General features: G+C 60.0%; 1 protein-coding gene across 3 annotated transcripts; it reads left to right on the forward strand.

The window, feature by feature from the left end:
* The first annotated feature begins 1,692 nt into the window (after positions 1-1,692).
* BSG (basigin (Ok blood group)) lies at positions 1,693-9,723 on the forward strand. 3 transcript variants are annotated; one of them, XM_081285484.1, is made up of 9 exons: positions 1,703-1,816; positions 5,815-6,162; positions 6,918-7,074; positions 7,509-7,591; positions 7,748-7,884; positions 7,971-8,247; positions 8,768-8,792; positions 8,970-9,037; positions 9,118-9,723. In XM_081285484.1, the coding sequence occupies exons 1-8, from the start codon at positions 1,753-1,755 to the stop codon at positions 9,031-9,033; spliced, it is 1,155 nt and encodes a 384-aa protein (XP_081141610.1). In that variant the 5' UTR covers positions 1,703-1,752; the 3' UTR covers positions 9,034-9,037; positions 9,118-9,723. The 3 variants fall into 3 exon arrangements, with proteins under 3 accessions (XP_081141612.1, XP_081141610.1, XP_081141611.1); XM_081285485.1 differs by having other exon boundaries at positions 9,177-9,723; XM_081285486.1 differs by lacking the exon at positions 5,815-6,162 and having other exon boundaries at positions 1,693-1,816.
* Positions 9,724-13,401: the final 3,678 nt, after the last annotated feature.

Consider the following 13,401-nt stretch of genomic DNA (forward strand, 5'->3'; position numbering starts at 1 on the left):
GGACCCCTGGCCAATCCTGGAGTTCAGCCAACTCCCCTGACCAACTCCAAGGGGGCAAGGGACCCTAGAGACACCTTTTCCTGTCCCAAGCCCTTCCCTTCCTGCTGTAAGCCCCATAAAAGTCCAGTCCAGTCGAGACCCTTCCCCTGTCCCCTCTGTGGGTCTGATCGGGTTCCGCCCAGGAGTGATATCTCCATAAAGCCTGTTCAGCGGTCCTTTTAAAAACTCTTTTTTATATAATACTTATTTATTCTTTTAGTTCTCGGCGGGCACAACATCTTTGGTTTTTTTTTGTATGTGGTGCTGAGGATCGAACCCGGGCCGCACGCATGCCAGGCGAGCGCGCTACCGCTTGAGCCACATCCCCAGCCCTCAGCGGCCCTTTTAAATCTTCCTCCTTTGGTTGCTGCCTGCCCAGCCTGATCTGACAAGACCCAGTGCCTCACACCTGCTAGGCAAACGCTCTGCCACTGAGCCCCGGCCCCAGCCCCTTGAATCACATTCCTTATATGCTCTGGAAATGTCCCTTATCAGATGCAGGATTTGCAAATAATTCCTCTTTCTATGGACTGTCTTTCACTTTCTTGGTGTCCTGGAAGAACAGAAGCTTTTGCTTTTGAGACTGTGAGAGGCCCTGGGATTATTCCAGCACATTAAAAAAAAGCGGGGGGGTGGGAGGAGAGGAGGAAGAGAAAGAAAAAGAAGGGTTTTAGTTCTGATGCAAGGTCCCTTCTCTTGCAGCCTTCTGTCCTCTCTGGGGACCAGCAGCTACTCCCACAAGGCTAGGTAGCGCCCACCCTAATGGCTGTTTGAAGTTCTGTCATCTGTTGTTATTCCTGCACGTGGTGTCCCCAGGGTTGGGTTCCCAAAGAAAACACAGAACTGGAAGCCAGTTAGATCTAAATTTCCTTTGTGTAATGGCCCAAAACCTGTACAGGAAACACGCCTAGGAACAATTTGCTCTCCCTCTGGGTCTAATCTGAGGGCCAATCGGCTACTGCTGAGGCAGGGGACCTTCCTCTCACCGAACTTAGCACCGGCTTTTCTTTCTTTTTCTTTTTTGCGATGCAATTTACATGATATAAATTATACCTCCAAAAAAGGCAAGAAAAACAAAAATAAGCTAAAATTTACCTTTTTAAATTATTCACAAAAGCTTTACTTCTATCTTATATAAAAAAAATGAGACTTCTTCACCAATTTCAACCTGAAACCTTTAAAAATAACACAGCAAGCATGGTATGGAGCATCCCTGTTGAAAGAAGAACAAGGCTCCTAGTCGGAGAAAATGCCCATTTATTGAGGAACAGCTCTCCATATTTATAACCCCAGAGGTTTGGGAGGCTGGGGCAGGAGGATCTGAGTTCCAAGCCAATCTCAGCAAGTGAGGCTCTGTCTCAAAAAATAACAACAAAAAGGCCTGGGGTGTTTCTCGTGGTGGAGCACCCCGGGGCTCAATCCCCAGTACCGGAAATAAATAAGTAAACAACGCAGCCGAAGCCCAGGAGCCCCGCCCCACCTCCAAGTCGCAGGGGTGGCCCCCCAGGGTCACGTGCTGCCGCCTGCCAGGCTTCCGTAGCTGGTGCCAGCCGGCTGGCTCCGGTATACGTGCGTGTGCGCGCGTGCGCAGGGCGTGGCGTCCGGCGTGCCCCGCCCTGTGACGCCACTTGCGTGCGCGCGCCCGCAGCTTCCCCCCCCCCCCCGCTCTACTTATAGCGCCAGGGCCGGGTCGGGAGCGGGACGACGGGCGACATGGCGGCGGTGCTGGTGGTGCTGGGCTTGGCGCTGCTGGGCGCTCAGGGCGCCTCCGCGGCGGGTGAGGAGCAGGCGGGTCGCGGTCCCCGGGAGGTGTGGAGGGGCTGGGACTGGAGGAGGGACGCCGCCTGGAGTCCCCTCCCCGAGGACCGGGTGGAGAGGTGACCCTGGGGTTTCTCGCGATACTGCCGCGCCTCGGGCGATGTCCCAGGTTTGAGGGGGACCTTGGGGGACGAGAGTGGAGTGGCCCCCGCCGGGGGTGACCTTGGGGGTTCTCAGGGGGTCCTTCGGGGAATGGGAGTGGAGGGGGTATTCTGGGGGGTCCTGGGCCCCGTGGGTGGGGGTGGAAAAGTGCTGCGGGAAATCCTCGCGGGACAGTAACCCCGGGGCCGCAACCCAGGATTTGGGGGAGATGGAGTGAAGGAGGGTTCCATCTGGGGGTCCGCACCCCTAGGGACAGCGGCGCTCAGGGGTGACATCGCGAGGTTTGGGGGCCCTGGGCTAAGGGATGCCTCGTGCCTCAGGGAGCCTCCACAAAAGGGGGACAAAATGGAGGGGTGCTGCCAAGATGAGAAGCCCCTGATCCTGCTGGTGCTGGGAAGCAGGAAAAGACCCTGGGAAGTTCCTGGGGGTAACAGTGCCTTTAGGGCTCTCCCCAGTATCCCTGCCTGGATGTGTGGGTGCAACACCTCTCACCACATTCTGGAGGTGCTGGATTAGTCCTGGAAGAGGGCCTCAGAGGCACTGGTGGTGGCCACCTGCCCTGGCCTTTGGCCAGGGAAGGGAGACCCAACTCAGGGTTTTTTGTTTGTTTTATATTTATTTTTTAGTTGTAGTTGGACACAATACCTTTGTTTCACTTACTTATTTTTACGTGGTGCTGAGGATTGAACCCAGGGTCTTGCCTGTGTGGCAGGCTCTCTACTGCTGAGCCACAACCCTGCCCCGCAACTCAGGGCTTTTGAGGAGCCCCTCTGGACTGGAATCAGGGCTTCAGGCTGGTCCAGTGCCTGCCCAACCCATGTCCACAGATTGGACCCTGTGGGGCACATCCATGGTGGCCCCTCCTGCCTGGGTATTCATCCAGCCCTGGCACCTCTGTGACCTGTGCTACTGGGACCTTGGCGCTCATCTGGAAAATAGCTATTGTGCTCAGCTGGAAGCTGGGACCACGTGCAAGGAATGGCCCTGGAACTGTCGGCTCTAGGCCTGGAGGAATTATCATTCTTGGTGGGATTTGGACCCTGTCTCCGTCTGGCACACATGCATGCTCCCTGAGTCCGGTTGTACTGCCTTCTCAAATGCTGTCTGACCTGAGGTAGAGTGAGATGGTGTCTAGTCCATTTCCTCCTTGACAAGTGGGCAAATGGAGCCTAGGAGGGGAGTCAGGTGTTCAAGGCAGCAGGGACATGGCCTCAGCCTCCCCGGTTAAAGCAGAAAGTGCTGTTTTGGTAGACTTGGTGGCCATTGGTGCTCAGTGCTGCACACGGGGGCCTTCTGGGAAGAGGGCCAAGGGGTATTTTCCAGAAGAGCAAGACAGCATTCTTGCTTCATGGGGGGAATTTTCTTCCTTTTTTTTTGAGACCCCTGTTTGGTACTAGAGTAAAATCCATGGCACAGGATATGAAGGCAAAACCCAAGGTCTGCTGCCAGGGGGTCAGGGCTGTAGCCAGGCAGCAGTGCCTGAGCAGTGGATGACAGGGCATTGGATAGGGCCAGGAAGGGGGCTGCCAGTAGCAGAAGCTTCACCAGTGCTTCTGACCCACTTTAGCCTTTCCTTGTCTGTAATCAAAAAGGCCCTTTATTGGCCTCCTCCCAGGCAAAAGCCTTAGTCCCACGGTGAGGCTGGCTCTCTGGGTGATACAGATAGGCGCCCCCACAAGGTGAATGCAGAAGATAAAACTGCGGTGGGGAGGGGCTGAAGTCCCACCGGCCCCGCCTGGATTGGGTTCAGTGCTCTGCAGCGTAGAGGACCTTCGCCTTGCCCAGAGCCTAAGCAGGTTTATGCCAGCAGAAAGCTGAACAGCTGGCAGACCCCCCTGCTCTCCCCTGAGTGGCCCAGGGAGCTGCTGTGCCCCGGCCGTCTCTGTGGTGTGGGAGGTTGCAGGGACACCTGGGCTGTGTCTGTGCTTGCTTATCTCACTTGAAGGGACTCAGAGCCTGAGGTCAGGGTGCAGAGCACCCCCCAGCACAGAGTGGATGCTCCTACATTTTGTGGTGCTGGGGGTTCTACCCGTTTCCTCTGAGTGACCATGCTAGCTTTTCCTGGCCAGCCTGCTCCTCAGAAGCTGGCACTTCTAGCCATCTGATGCCCACAGCCAGCCTCCCAGCACCTTTTCCCCAGTCCTGGCAGCTCTGCTGTGGGGGAGGAGGGAAGCTGGGCGTGGGCCGTCACTCTGTGCTCTCTGGGAGGGGACCTCTACCATATACGGTCTTACCCTGCAGTGGCCTGGCCTTATGCCCTGCCCGATTGCAAGTGGGCAGGGAGAGGGTGGCTGTTTTTAGATGAAGGTGAGTGCTGGAGTGGGTGGCAGATCACATGGCAGGATCCAGACCTGCCCTCTCCAGGTGGGTAGTGGAGGAACAGAAGCTCCCCTTGGCTTCTCTCTTGGGTGCTGGCATCACCCCCAAAGCTCTGCCCAGTGAAAGGCAGCCATAGGGTGCACTGTCCTTGTGTCTGAGGCCACTTGGAGGGAATGTGGACAGGACTGTGCACGAACCCTGGCTTCATTTCCCAAGAGACACGCAGAGAGGCCCCTCAGGGCAGATGTTCTGGTTCCCTCTGGTTCCCTGCCTGACTCTCAGGCCCAGGTGTCCCCAGAGACCAGGCAGCCAGGCCCAGGCCTGCAGACCTCCACAGCCCCTGGTGGAGAGGTGGGGCTCGGGTAGGGAAGAGTAAGGCTCAAGAGCCCAGGTGGTAGCTTGGGAGCCACTGCCCTGAAGCCCTTGGTGAAGGAAGGTTGAGCCCTGAAGCAGTCCCAGGCCCAGGAACACCGTGCCCGCAGGTAGGAAGGCAGAGTTTCCTGCCCTGACTCACTGCTCCCACTCTGCCGCAAGCTGCTAGTTTTGCAATCAGGGAAATCTCATCTCCCACTAAATGTAGGTTACCTGGAGGTGATCTTTTCACAATAAAGGCAGTGCCAACAGTTGCTGACTCTGCATCTACTGCCCTGCGGGCCTTGAAACCACTCAGGTGGACAGGCATCTTGCCCAGTCCCTGGAGCTGTGGGGCAGGTGCCTGCCTTGCTCCAGAGCAGAGGGCCTCTAGCCTGGGGGCCTGTGATCTCTCCTGCCCCGGGAGCCTGGGCCCAAACCTGCCTGTGCATCTGCAGAAGTCTTGCCCTAGGCAGTATCAGAGCCTGCATCTGTGTCCTCTGCCACTCGACAGTTCTGAGACCCTTTGTCCCTTTTCAGAGAAAGAACCTGCAGGTGACCAGTGGTGGGGACTGAGGCCCCTTCCTGCCAGCGTGGCTGGTCCTGAGCCCCGCGCCCTCCACCAGGCGGGCTCTTCTCATGGTTGCCCCGCAGAGATCCTGAGTGTGTCCTGGGGAAGGAGTGCCTGCCTCCCGCTGCAGGCCAAACAGAGTGTAGGGGCAGGGGACCTGTGCACGCTTGGGAGGCTCTGTAGTGCAGGTGTTCTCCATGGAGGGTACCAGGCTGAAGTGGGGTGCTGCCTGTGGGACCCCATTAGGAGGGCCATAAGAAGGGTTCTGACAGGCCTCAGTCACAGCCTCTGGCTTCCCAGTCTCGGGTCTAGTTTGAAGCTATCTGTGGCCTCACCGTTGTGCTGTCTCCGGTGAGGACCTGGCCCAGGTGGGCACGTGCCAGGCTGAGCCCCAGTGGCTCTAGGGCCTCGGGTGTCCTGGGGCCTCAGGTACCCTCTTCTCCACCCAGCTGTGCCCAGCTCCTCTGCACAAGCTGGAGGGAAGCAGGGCTCACTGCAGAAGGCCCTGGCCGCTGTGCATCCAGGCTTGTGATGTGGATGTCCCAGCCAGCGCTGACCTTTGCCCTCGATTCTCCTCCCTCATAGTAATAGCGGCACTCACCCTCTCCCCATAGCTGGCTTCATCAAGTCTCCACTGTCCCAAGAGGGGTGGGCGGGGGGCCGTGTGGAACTGCACTGCCAGGCTGTGGGCAGCCCCGTCCCCGAGATCCAGTGGTGGTTTGAAGGGAACGGTCCCAATGACACCTGCTCCCAGCTCTGGGATGGCGCTCGGCTGGACCGCGTCCACATCCACGCCACCTACCGCCAGCATGCGGCCAGCAGCGTGTCCATCGAGAAGCTTACCACGGAGGATGCAGGCACCTACGAGTGCCGGGCCAGCAACGACCCCGACCGCAACCACCTGACCCGGGCACCCAGGGTCAAGTGGGTCCGTGCCCAGGCGAGCGTGGTGGTCCTCGAACGTGAGTGGCCGGGGTGCCTGCCTCAGTTTTCCTTTTGTGCCACCCGGCTCCTGGGTCCTGCTCCGTAGCATCCAGATGCCCCCCACCCAGCTCTCCGTCCCACTCCCCACCAAGGCCTTTCCTCCCTGGACCCAGGACTCTATGGTGACGGTGGGCTTGCTGCTCGGTGGGCCTGGGGTGGCCTGCAGGAGTAGGGAGGCCTGCCCTTTGCCCTGTGGTCTCTGCACCCTGTTTTGTCCCATCCGTCTGCCTGCCCTGCTCTCCAGTGCCTGCCCGGCCCCCTGCACCCTGGCTGGCCCGTCTCCCTTGTGCGTCTGACCAGTGGGTCGGGGCCTGCCACTGCATGGCCACACTGAGCGTCCACACAGCCGTGCTCAGCCCAGGAGCGGGACTTCAGAACCTCTGGGGGCTTCTCAACTTCTAGTTCTAGATGCTTTCAGGTTCGATTCCTGAAGGGTGTGTCGCAGCCAGCTAGGAGGTCTGCTCTGCTGGGGTGAGGGTCCCAGCAGTGCCCCAGAGCGGGGCAGGTGCCCTGGACAGCCGTGCTTCCCTCATTTGCGAAGGCTAGGCCTTTGTTGGGGGTTTGGGGATATCATCGGCTCAGCTAGTCAGATGCCCGCAGAGGTGCCTCAGGTCAGTGCTGCAGCAGCAGGAGAGGCTCCTTGGATCGGGCAGTGGCCTTGGTCTGCAGTGAGGACACTGGTGGCTTGTACGGTCCTTGCGTCGTGTGCTGACCAGCTTACTTGGCTTCCTAGCGGGCACCATCGTGACAACTGTGGAGGACATTGGTTCTAAGATGCGTCTCACCTGTGCCTTGAATCACAGCACCACCCAGGTCACTGGCCACCAGTGGGTGAAGGGTGACAAGGTGCTGAAAGAGGACGTCCTGCCTGACCTGCAGACAGTGTTTGAGTGAGTGAGGGGCTGCTGCCAGCAATCCTGTGCCCAGAGGGTCCGGGATCCCAGAGTGTCCTCGGAGGTGTGGGGCAGTGCAGGCCGACCACCCCAACACTGGGGATACAGATGCCACTGTGTCCTCAGGGTGCTCTTTGGGGCCCTCTCTGCCTGCCCCATGGCTGGGCATTACCCTAATTGGGCCTTTTGTGTCAGGCTTACTGGGGCGGACGGGCCATGGGTGCAGGCAGGGCTGGCAGCTACAGCAGGCTCATTAAGTGGGTCCCTGACTGCCTCTGGTCTGCGTCCCCCCCGAGGGCCTCCCTGGCGGGTCACTGCACACAGTCTTGACTAGGACAACCCTCTGTGAGCCACAGGCACCCTAAGGCCCCAGTTCCTGGGGGCAGGCCTGCCTGGCCATGAAGACCAAACTCACTCCTACCTAATTGCAGGGTGAACATGGAGGACAGCTCTGGCAGGTACTTCTGTGTCTTCCTCCCTGAGCCCATGGGCAGGGCTGAGATCACAGTGAGTGGTAAGTGCTCGGCAGAGGGCACCCTGCATGGGGCCTGGGCCGGGGTAGTCTGCCATGCCCTTCTGGGGGGGGCTCGGTTGGGGGGGGTTAGCAGGGTCAGGAGCCCAGGAACAGTTCTGCAGGGCCTGGGTGTCGGACTCTCCTTGTTCTCTCCAGGGCCTCCCCATATCAAGGCTGCAAAGAAGTCTGAGCATGCCAATGAGGGGGAAGCAGTCACTCTGGTCTGTAAGTCAGAGTCTTACCCGCCCGTCACCAACTGGGCCTGGTACAAGATGGTCAACTCCCATTACCAGGTGAGGGCCCAAACTGGGACCCAGGGCTGCAGGACCACAGGTGGGAACCCAGAGCTCTCCCTCCAGTCTGACAAGGTTCCCCCTAGGTCATCACCAACGGCTCCCAGAGCAAATTCTACGTGAGTTCTTCAGAAGCCAAGTCGGAGCTGCGTATCAAGGACCTGGACATGGGTACCGACCCTGGCACCTATGTGTGCAATGGCACCAGCCTGGAGGGTGAAGAGAAGGCCGAGATCACCCTGCGGGTGCGCAGCCGCCTGGCCGCCCTCTGGCCCTTCCTGGGCATCGTGGCCGAGGTGCTGGTGCTTGTCACCATCATCTTCATCTACGAGAAGCGGCGGAAGCCAGATGAGCCCCTGGATGGTGAGCTGCAGCCCCAGGAGCCTGGGGGTCGGGGAGCTCCTGGGGAGGGCGGGGTCTGCCACACCTCACTGCCCCTCTCTCCTCCCTCGGCCTCAAGCTGGCATCCTCCATGGTAAGTGGTGCCTCTGACCGCTGGGGGGCTCGAGGATCTTGGCTCTGGTGAGCCTTTGACTGCATGGCGTAGCCTCGGGCGCCCTGATGGCCACCTGGCAGCGGCCCTGGGCTTCTCCTGGCACTGGGAGTGGCCCCTGCACACCCTACCCCAGGTGTGGGCCTGCATGCTTGCCACAGGGGCCTCGGCTGTGCAGCTGTCCTTAGCTGGGGTGCGGGCCAGGCCAAGGCCACAGTGCTTTTGAGGTGCTTGGCCAAGGTGAGGAGTGCCAGCTTTCTTGCACGGCCACTGCCTGGGAGGGACCCTGGGTGGCTGGCCCCTCTGGTGAGCCCCGAGGGAAGCTGCAGGTGTGCTGTGCAGACCTCTCCTGATGCCTGTCTCCTCTCTCCCATGTGGCTGTGCCTACAGATGACGACGCAGGCGCGGCACCGCTGTAAGTCCTGGCTCACTGGGGGAGTGTTGGGGGCTCCAAGGTGTGTACCCAGACCTCCCTGGGTCCTTGGTGGGTGCCTCCCAGGCAGTCAGGGTGCTGCTCTGAGAAGGGCTGGGCTGGGGAGTGCTCGGTCTCCAGCCAGGCCCCATGGGCTGAGGCCCTGCCCTGTTTCCCCAGGAAGAGCAGCAGTCACCACGTGAATGACAAGGGCAAGAATGTCCGCCAGAGGAACGCCACCTGAGCAGGTGCACACCGACCCTGGGACCCCCAGGGACCTCCCAGGGTGAGGGCGGGGCTGGTATTTGAGGGACCCCTGCCTCTCCAGGCGCCCCAGGACTGGAGCCGTGTGCTGGAGCCCCGTGTCTGCGTCTCTGCCTCCAGCAGGAGTCCACCCCCGTGTTTGCAAGATCCCAGATGCTCACCTCTGAGCCCACGGCCAGAGCGAGCCCGGCCGGCACAGATTGCAGCGTGCCCCTGTTTAGTTGGAACGCAGTAGGTTCCGTGCCTAGCTTTCTGTTAGGTGTTCACCATTTAAACATGTCACTGGAGCCCTGGAGTGTCCGCCTCTCCCTGGCCATGCCTGGGCGTGTGGGTGGGTGGGTGGACCTCCCTAGCCCCCGGTCCAGTCTCCTGCCTGTCTGAGGCCAGTGCTCTGTGTTTGCCCCGGGCTTTGTGGAGATTTCTTCATGAAGGTTGCAGGTCTGTGGCTCAGTGGCAGCTCAGACCTCTTGATGGTGGAGGGGGCCTACCCACCTACCCACTCACCTGCACAGAGACCCCTTCACTGCTCCCAAGTGACCCCGACCCCCTCCCAATGTCTGTGTGCCAGAGGATGGGACTCCAGAACTCCCCAGCTCCAGCCGAGGATAGCAGCACCCTTTCCGGTGTTGGGCTCAGTGGGAACCCTACAATAAAGACTGACCCCACCCCGCCTCGTGCTCACCTTGGCTGTGATGACTGCAGGTGACAGGAGCCTGTGGGTGGAACCCAGGGCATCGAGCAGGGGTCACAGGTGAGGGAGGCCTATGGGCAGCTCAGTTATCAGGGCAGGTAGTCGGGCTGCAAGTCTCCAGGTACTGAGAGTGTGGGCAGAACAACCCAGAAGCCAGGTCAACCTGGGGAGCTGGGCCATGGTTGTACCTGTCTCAGCAACTTATTGAGGCCTCATCTCAAAATTGAGAATCAAAAGGTCTGGAGGTGCAGCTCGGTGGTGAAGCCCCTGGGTCCAGTCCCCATAACCACAAAAATAAAACAGTGTGCAGGTTTCCTGCTGATGGCTGCTCTGGACAGCCCTCTTGCTGTCTCCTCTAAGTGCTCTGAGCCTGGTGCCATCTGCACAGTGAGTGAGGCCCGTGTGGTCTAGGAGGGGGCAGCACTGTGTTCAGGGGTGACCTGGGCCTCCCTCCCGCTCCCTGTGGTGCAGTCTGCCTGCCAGTTCCTGCACAAGTCCACGGCACCTGAATGTGCTCCCACCCAGAAAAGGAGCCTTGCTGGGTGCATTCCTACCTCAGGAAACTGAGGCAGGAGGATCGCAAGTTTGGGGCCAGCCTGGGCAACTTAGACCCACTCAAGGAAAAGGCCAGGGTGTGTTCTGCCTTCTGCCTCACACATAAGTCAAGGCTGCCAAGGACAGTACCCACAGGGAGGGGGCCCTGACCTCAAGAAGGGGTGCCTGGGCTGGAACCGGAGCCCAATGGCAGAGCACTTTCCTGGAATGTGTTGGGGACACTGGGTTTGACCCTTCACACCACCTAAAGATGAACAAGATAAAGGCATTCTGTCCATCTACAGCTACAAAGCTTTAGAAAAGAAGGGGTTGCCTGCCACAGCAGGCCGGTGCGCAGTTCTGGGGAGATCCGTGCCTGGCTGGGACCCAGAGCACAGCTCCGCCCTTCAGCTGGGCCAGCACGGGCAACACCCTACTCAGGTTCCCAGAGAAGCAGGAGCCTGGTCAGTCAGAAAACTGGCATCTCCCAGGGGTTGGGGTAGGTTCAGAGAAACAGGAAAACTGGCCCATGGCCCGTTCCCGGGGTAAATGGGCAGCCCTAGGATGGGCCCTAGAGCCCAGGGTGCCCTGGGATGCACCCGGTCCTTCCTTCCACTACCACCAGAGGGCCACACACCAACCAGACCTGCCAGAGCACAAGAGTGCCTCACCCAGAGGGTCAGCTGGTGGCGGGCCTGCACACATCTAGGGCTGGACCCACCTGAATCTTTACCTGAGGCCTGGAGTCCCAGGCAGAACCTGGTACTTGTGCACAGGGGTGCCCACTTGGGGCACTGGTGACTGTGGTGTGCCTAGGCTGGTGCGCCCCCACCTGGGGACAATGCCCAGCTCAGCCCTCCTCCTTGGGGCTGTTTCACTGGGGGCCAGGTACTGTCCCTTCTACACCAGACTGGCTCAGTGAGCCTGTGAGCGTCCACAGATCCTGGGGGAGTGCATAGAGCTGAGGGTGGGCCCGCTGGCCAGGGCCCTTGTGTCCATGTGCTCCGTGTGTGCTGCCCAGCAGACGTTCTGCCAGTCCTGGCCAGCACCAGGCCATTACTAGGTGTGGCTGCAGCACTGTGAAGCTTTCCAGTTTCCCCGGGGTGAAGTGGGGAAGCCACAGCACCAAACGAACTGCACGCTTGGAACCTTCCGGAAATGGCTGCAGGGTCCCAGGAGTCCCAGCCCCCAGTGGGCAGAGGGGCAGGGCCGGGCGGCCTTGCACAGACAAGGGCTCATTCATGGGGCTGGATTCCACTGGGGCTGGCAGCTGGCGGGCAGCTCCTGCTCCAGGCTGACCGCTGCTGGCTCCTCCGGCCCCTCCTGTGCTTACCCACTGCCCTCCCAGCCCCTGCTGGGTTCCTACCATCTTGACGCCTTGGAGCACGGAGGCCTGGATGGGATGATGCCTCCCAGCCTGTCAAGGAAGGGGCCTGGGGCCACCTGCTGTGGCGGGCACAGTTGAGGGGTCAGGAGCCCTGAAGCAGAACTGGCCGGAGGAGGGGGTCCCCAGACATTGGTCTCCCTTACCTTGCAGGACAGAAAACCTGAGCAAGTGCCAGGTGGACAGCGCCAGAGCCCCTCCTGTGTAGACACTGGGGAAACAGACTGGGGTGCTGCAGCCAGCCACATCCGTCACCCGCCCTCAGAGCTGTGGATGTGGCTGAGACCTAGGTGTGGCCCTTCCCAGACCTGCCTTCCCCCATGGTAAACCTGGGCCCAGTCCAGCCAGGCAGAGGCTTGGTCATGGGCAGATTGCAGGGTGGGTTTCCTGGCCAGATCCCAACTCTCTGGTCATAACCCTTTCCTTGATTTTTAATGGTTTCTTAGTTGTGGGTGGACACAATCCCTGTATTCATCTTTCTGTGGTCCTGTGGATGGATCCCCATGCTAGGCGGGGGCTCCACTGCTGAGCCACAGCCTAGCCCTGGGCAGAACCTACTCAAAAGGCCTCTGAGCTTCCATCCAGCCTCAGGCCTGGACCTGTGGGTGGGGTTCTGAAGTGCTGTGAAGGGGGCAGCAGAGGGAAGCCAAGAGCCGCAGGGCAGAGGCCCTGGAGGCTCGGCGGGGAGGAGGCCTGCCTCCAGTGGTGGGAACACCAGTGCCAGAAACGGGGGCATGGAGTTTTCTCCCAAAGGCAATGGGGAGCCAGGGGGTTCACGGCAGCAGGCAGTGTGAACTCCACAGGGGTCAGTGTGGCTCCTAGGTCCTAGGGCTCCCTGCTCCTCATCCAAGCTCGTCTAGCCTCGGGGCCTTTGCCTGCTGGCACTGTTCCTCTGCTTCAGGCTTTCCTGGATACCCTGTGCGCGACCCGCTGGCTCGAGTTTCTGCCAGTGGACAACAGGAGACTTTGAAAGCTTGCATTCCTGGTGTTTACTGTGTCTCCTCTGCCTGGCCATGGGCCCCACTCTGAATCTCAGTCCCAGGGTCAAGTGCTTAATGAGTATTCCTTAAATAAATAGGTAAATGCAGAGTTCTCTGCCCTGGGCAGGAGGTCAGTGTAGGTGTGGAAAGCTTCGGCTGTCCTGGAATTTGCTGCTGATGCCCAGCCTAGGGTGGGGGCCATGGGTGGGGAGGAGTTGCCAGGACCTAGTGACCAGGACCCCAGGCTCAGGAAGGGGTGGGGCCCCCAAGTCCCAGAATCCTTGGTGAATCATGGGCAGGAGTGGGGTCCCTCAGCCTCATCCACTGCCAGGCACGGTGGCCCCCTGGCAGCCAGGCCAGCCTCCTCTGCATGCACAGCGGCAAGCCCAGGCTCTGGCAACCTGCCCAGCCTGACATCTTCCCAGGGTGCACATAAAAGAGCCCCCTTCAGCCAGAACACGCATCTGCCTGGGGCAGCCTGCAGCCTGGCACTGCTGGCCTCTTGGGGGTGACATGGGGGTCCTCAGGTCTGGGTAGCCTGGCAGGGTTGAGAGGGGGCTCAGCACACCCACTGTCAGAAGAGATAAGCAGTGGGGACCGGGCTTTCATGTACACCTGCTGTGGACCTGACAGGACACATCTCCACCCTCCTGGCCTCAATGTCCCAGAGGGAGGAAGGCATGCAGTGTCACTGTCCAATGTGACATCAAGCCAGGAACATCACAAAATCCAGAGGGTCCAGGAGGGTTGGAGGTAGGA

Source organism: Spermophilus citellus, assembly GCF_964194105.1.
Source record: "Spermophilus citellus genome assembly, chromosome: 3".
Classification (NCBI taxonomy): Eukaryota; Metazoa; Chordata; class Mammalia; order Rodentia; family Sciuridae; genus Spermophilus; species Spermophilus citellus.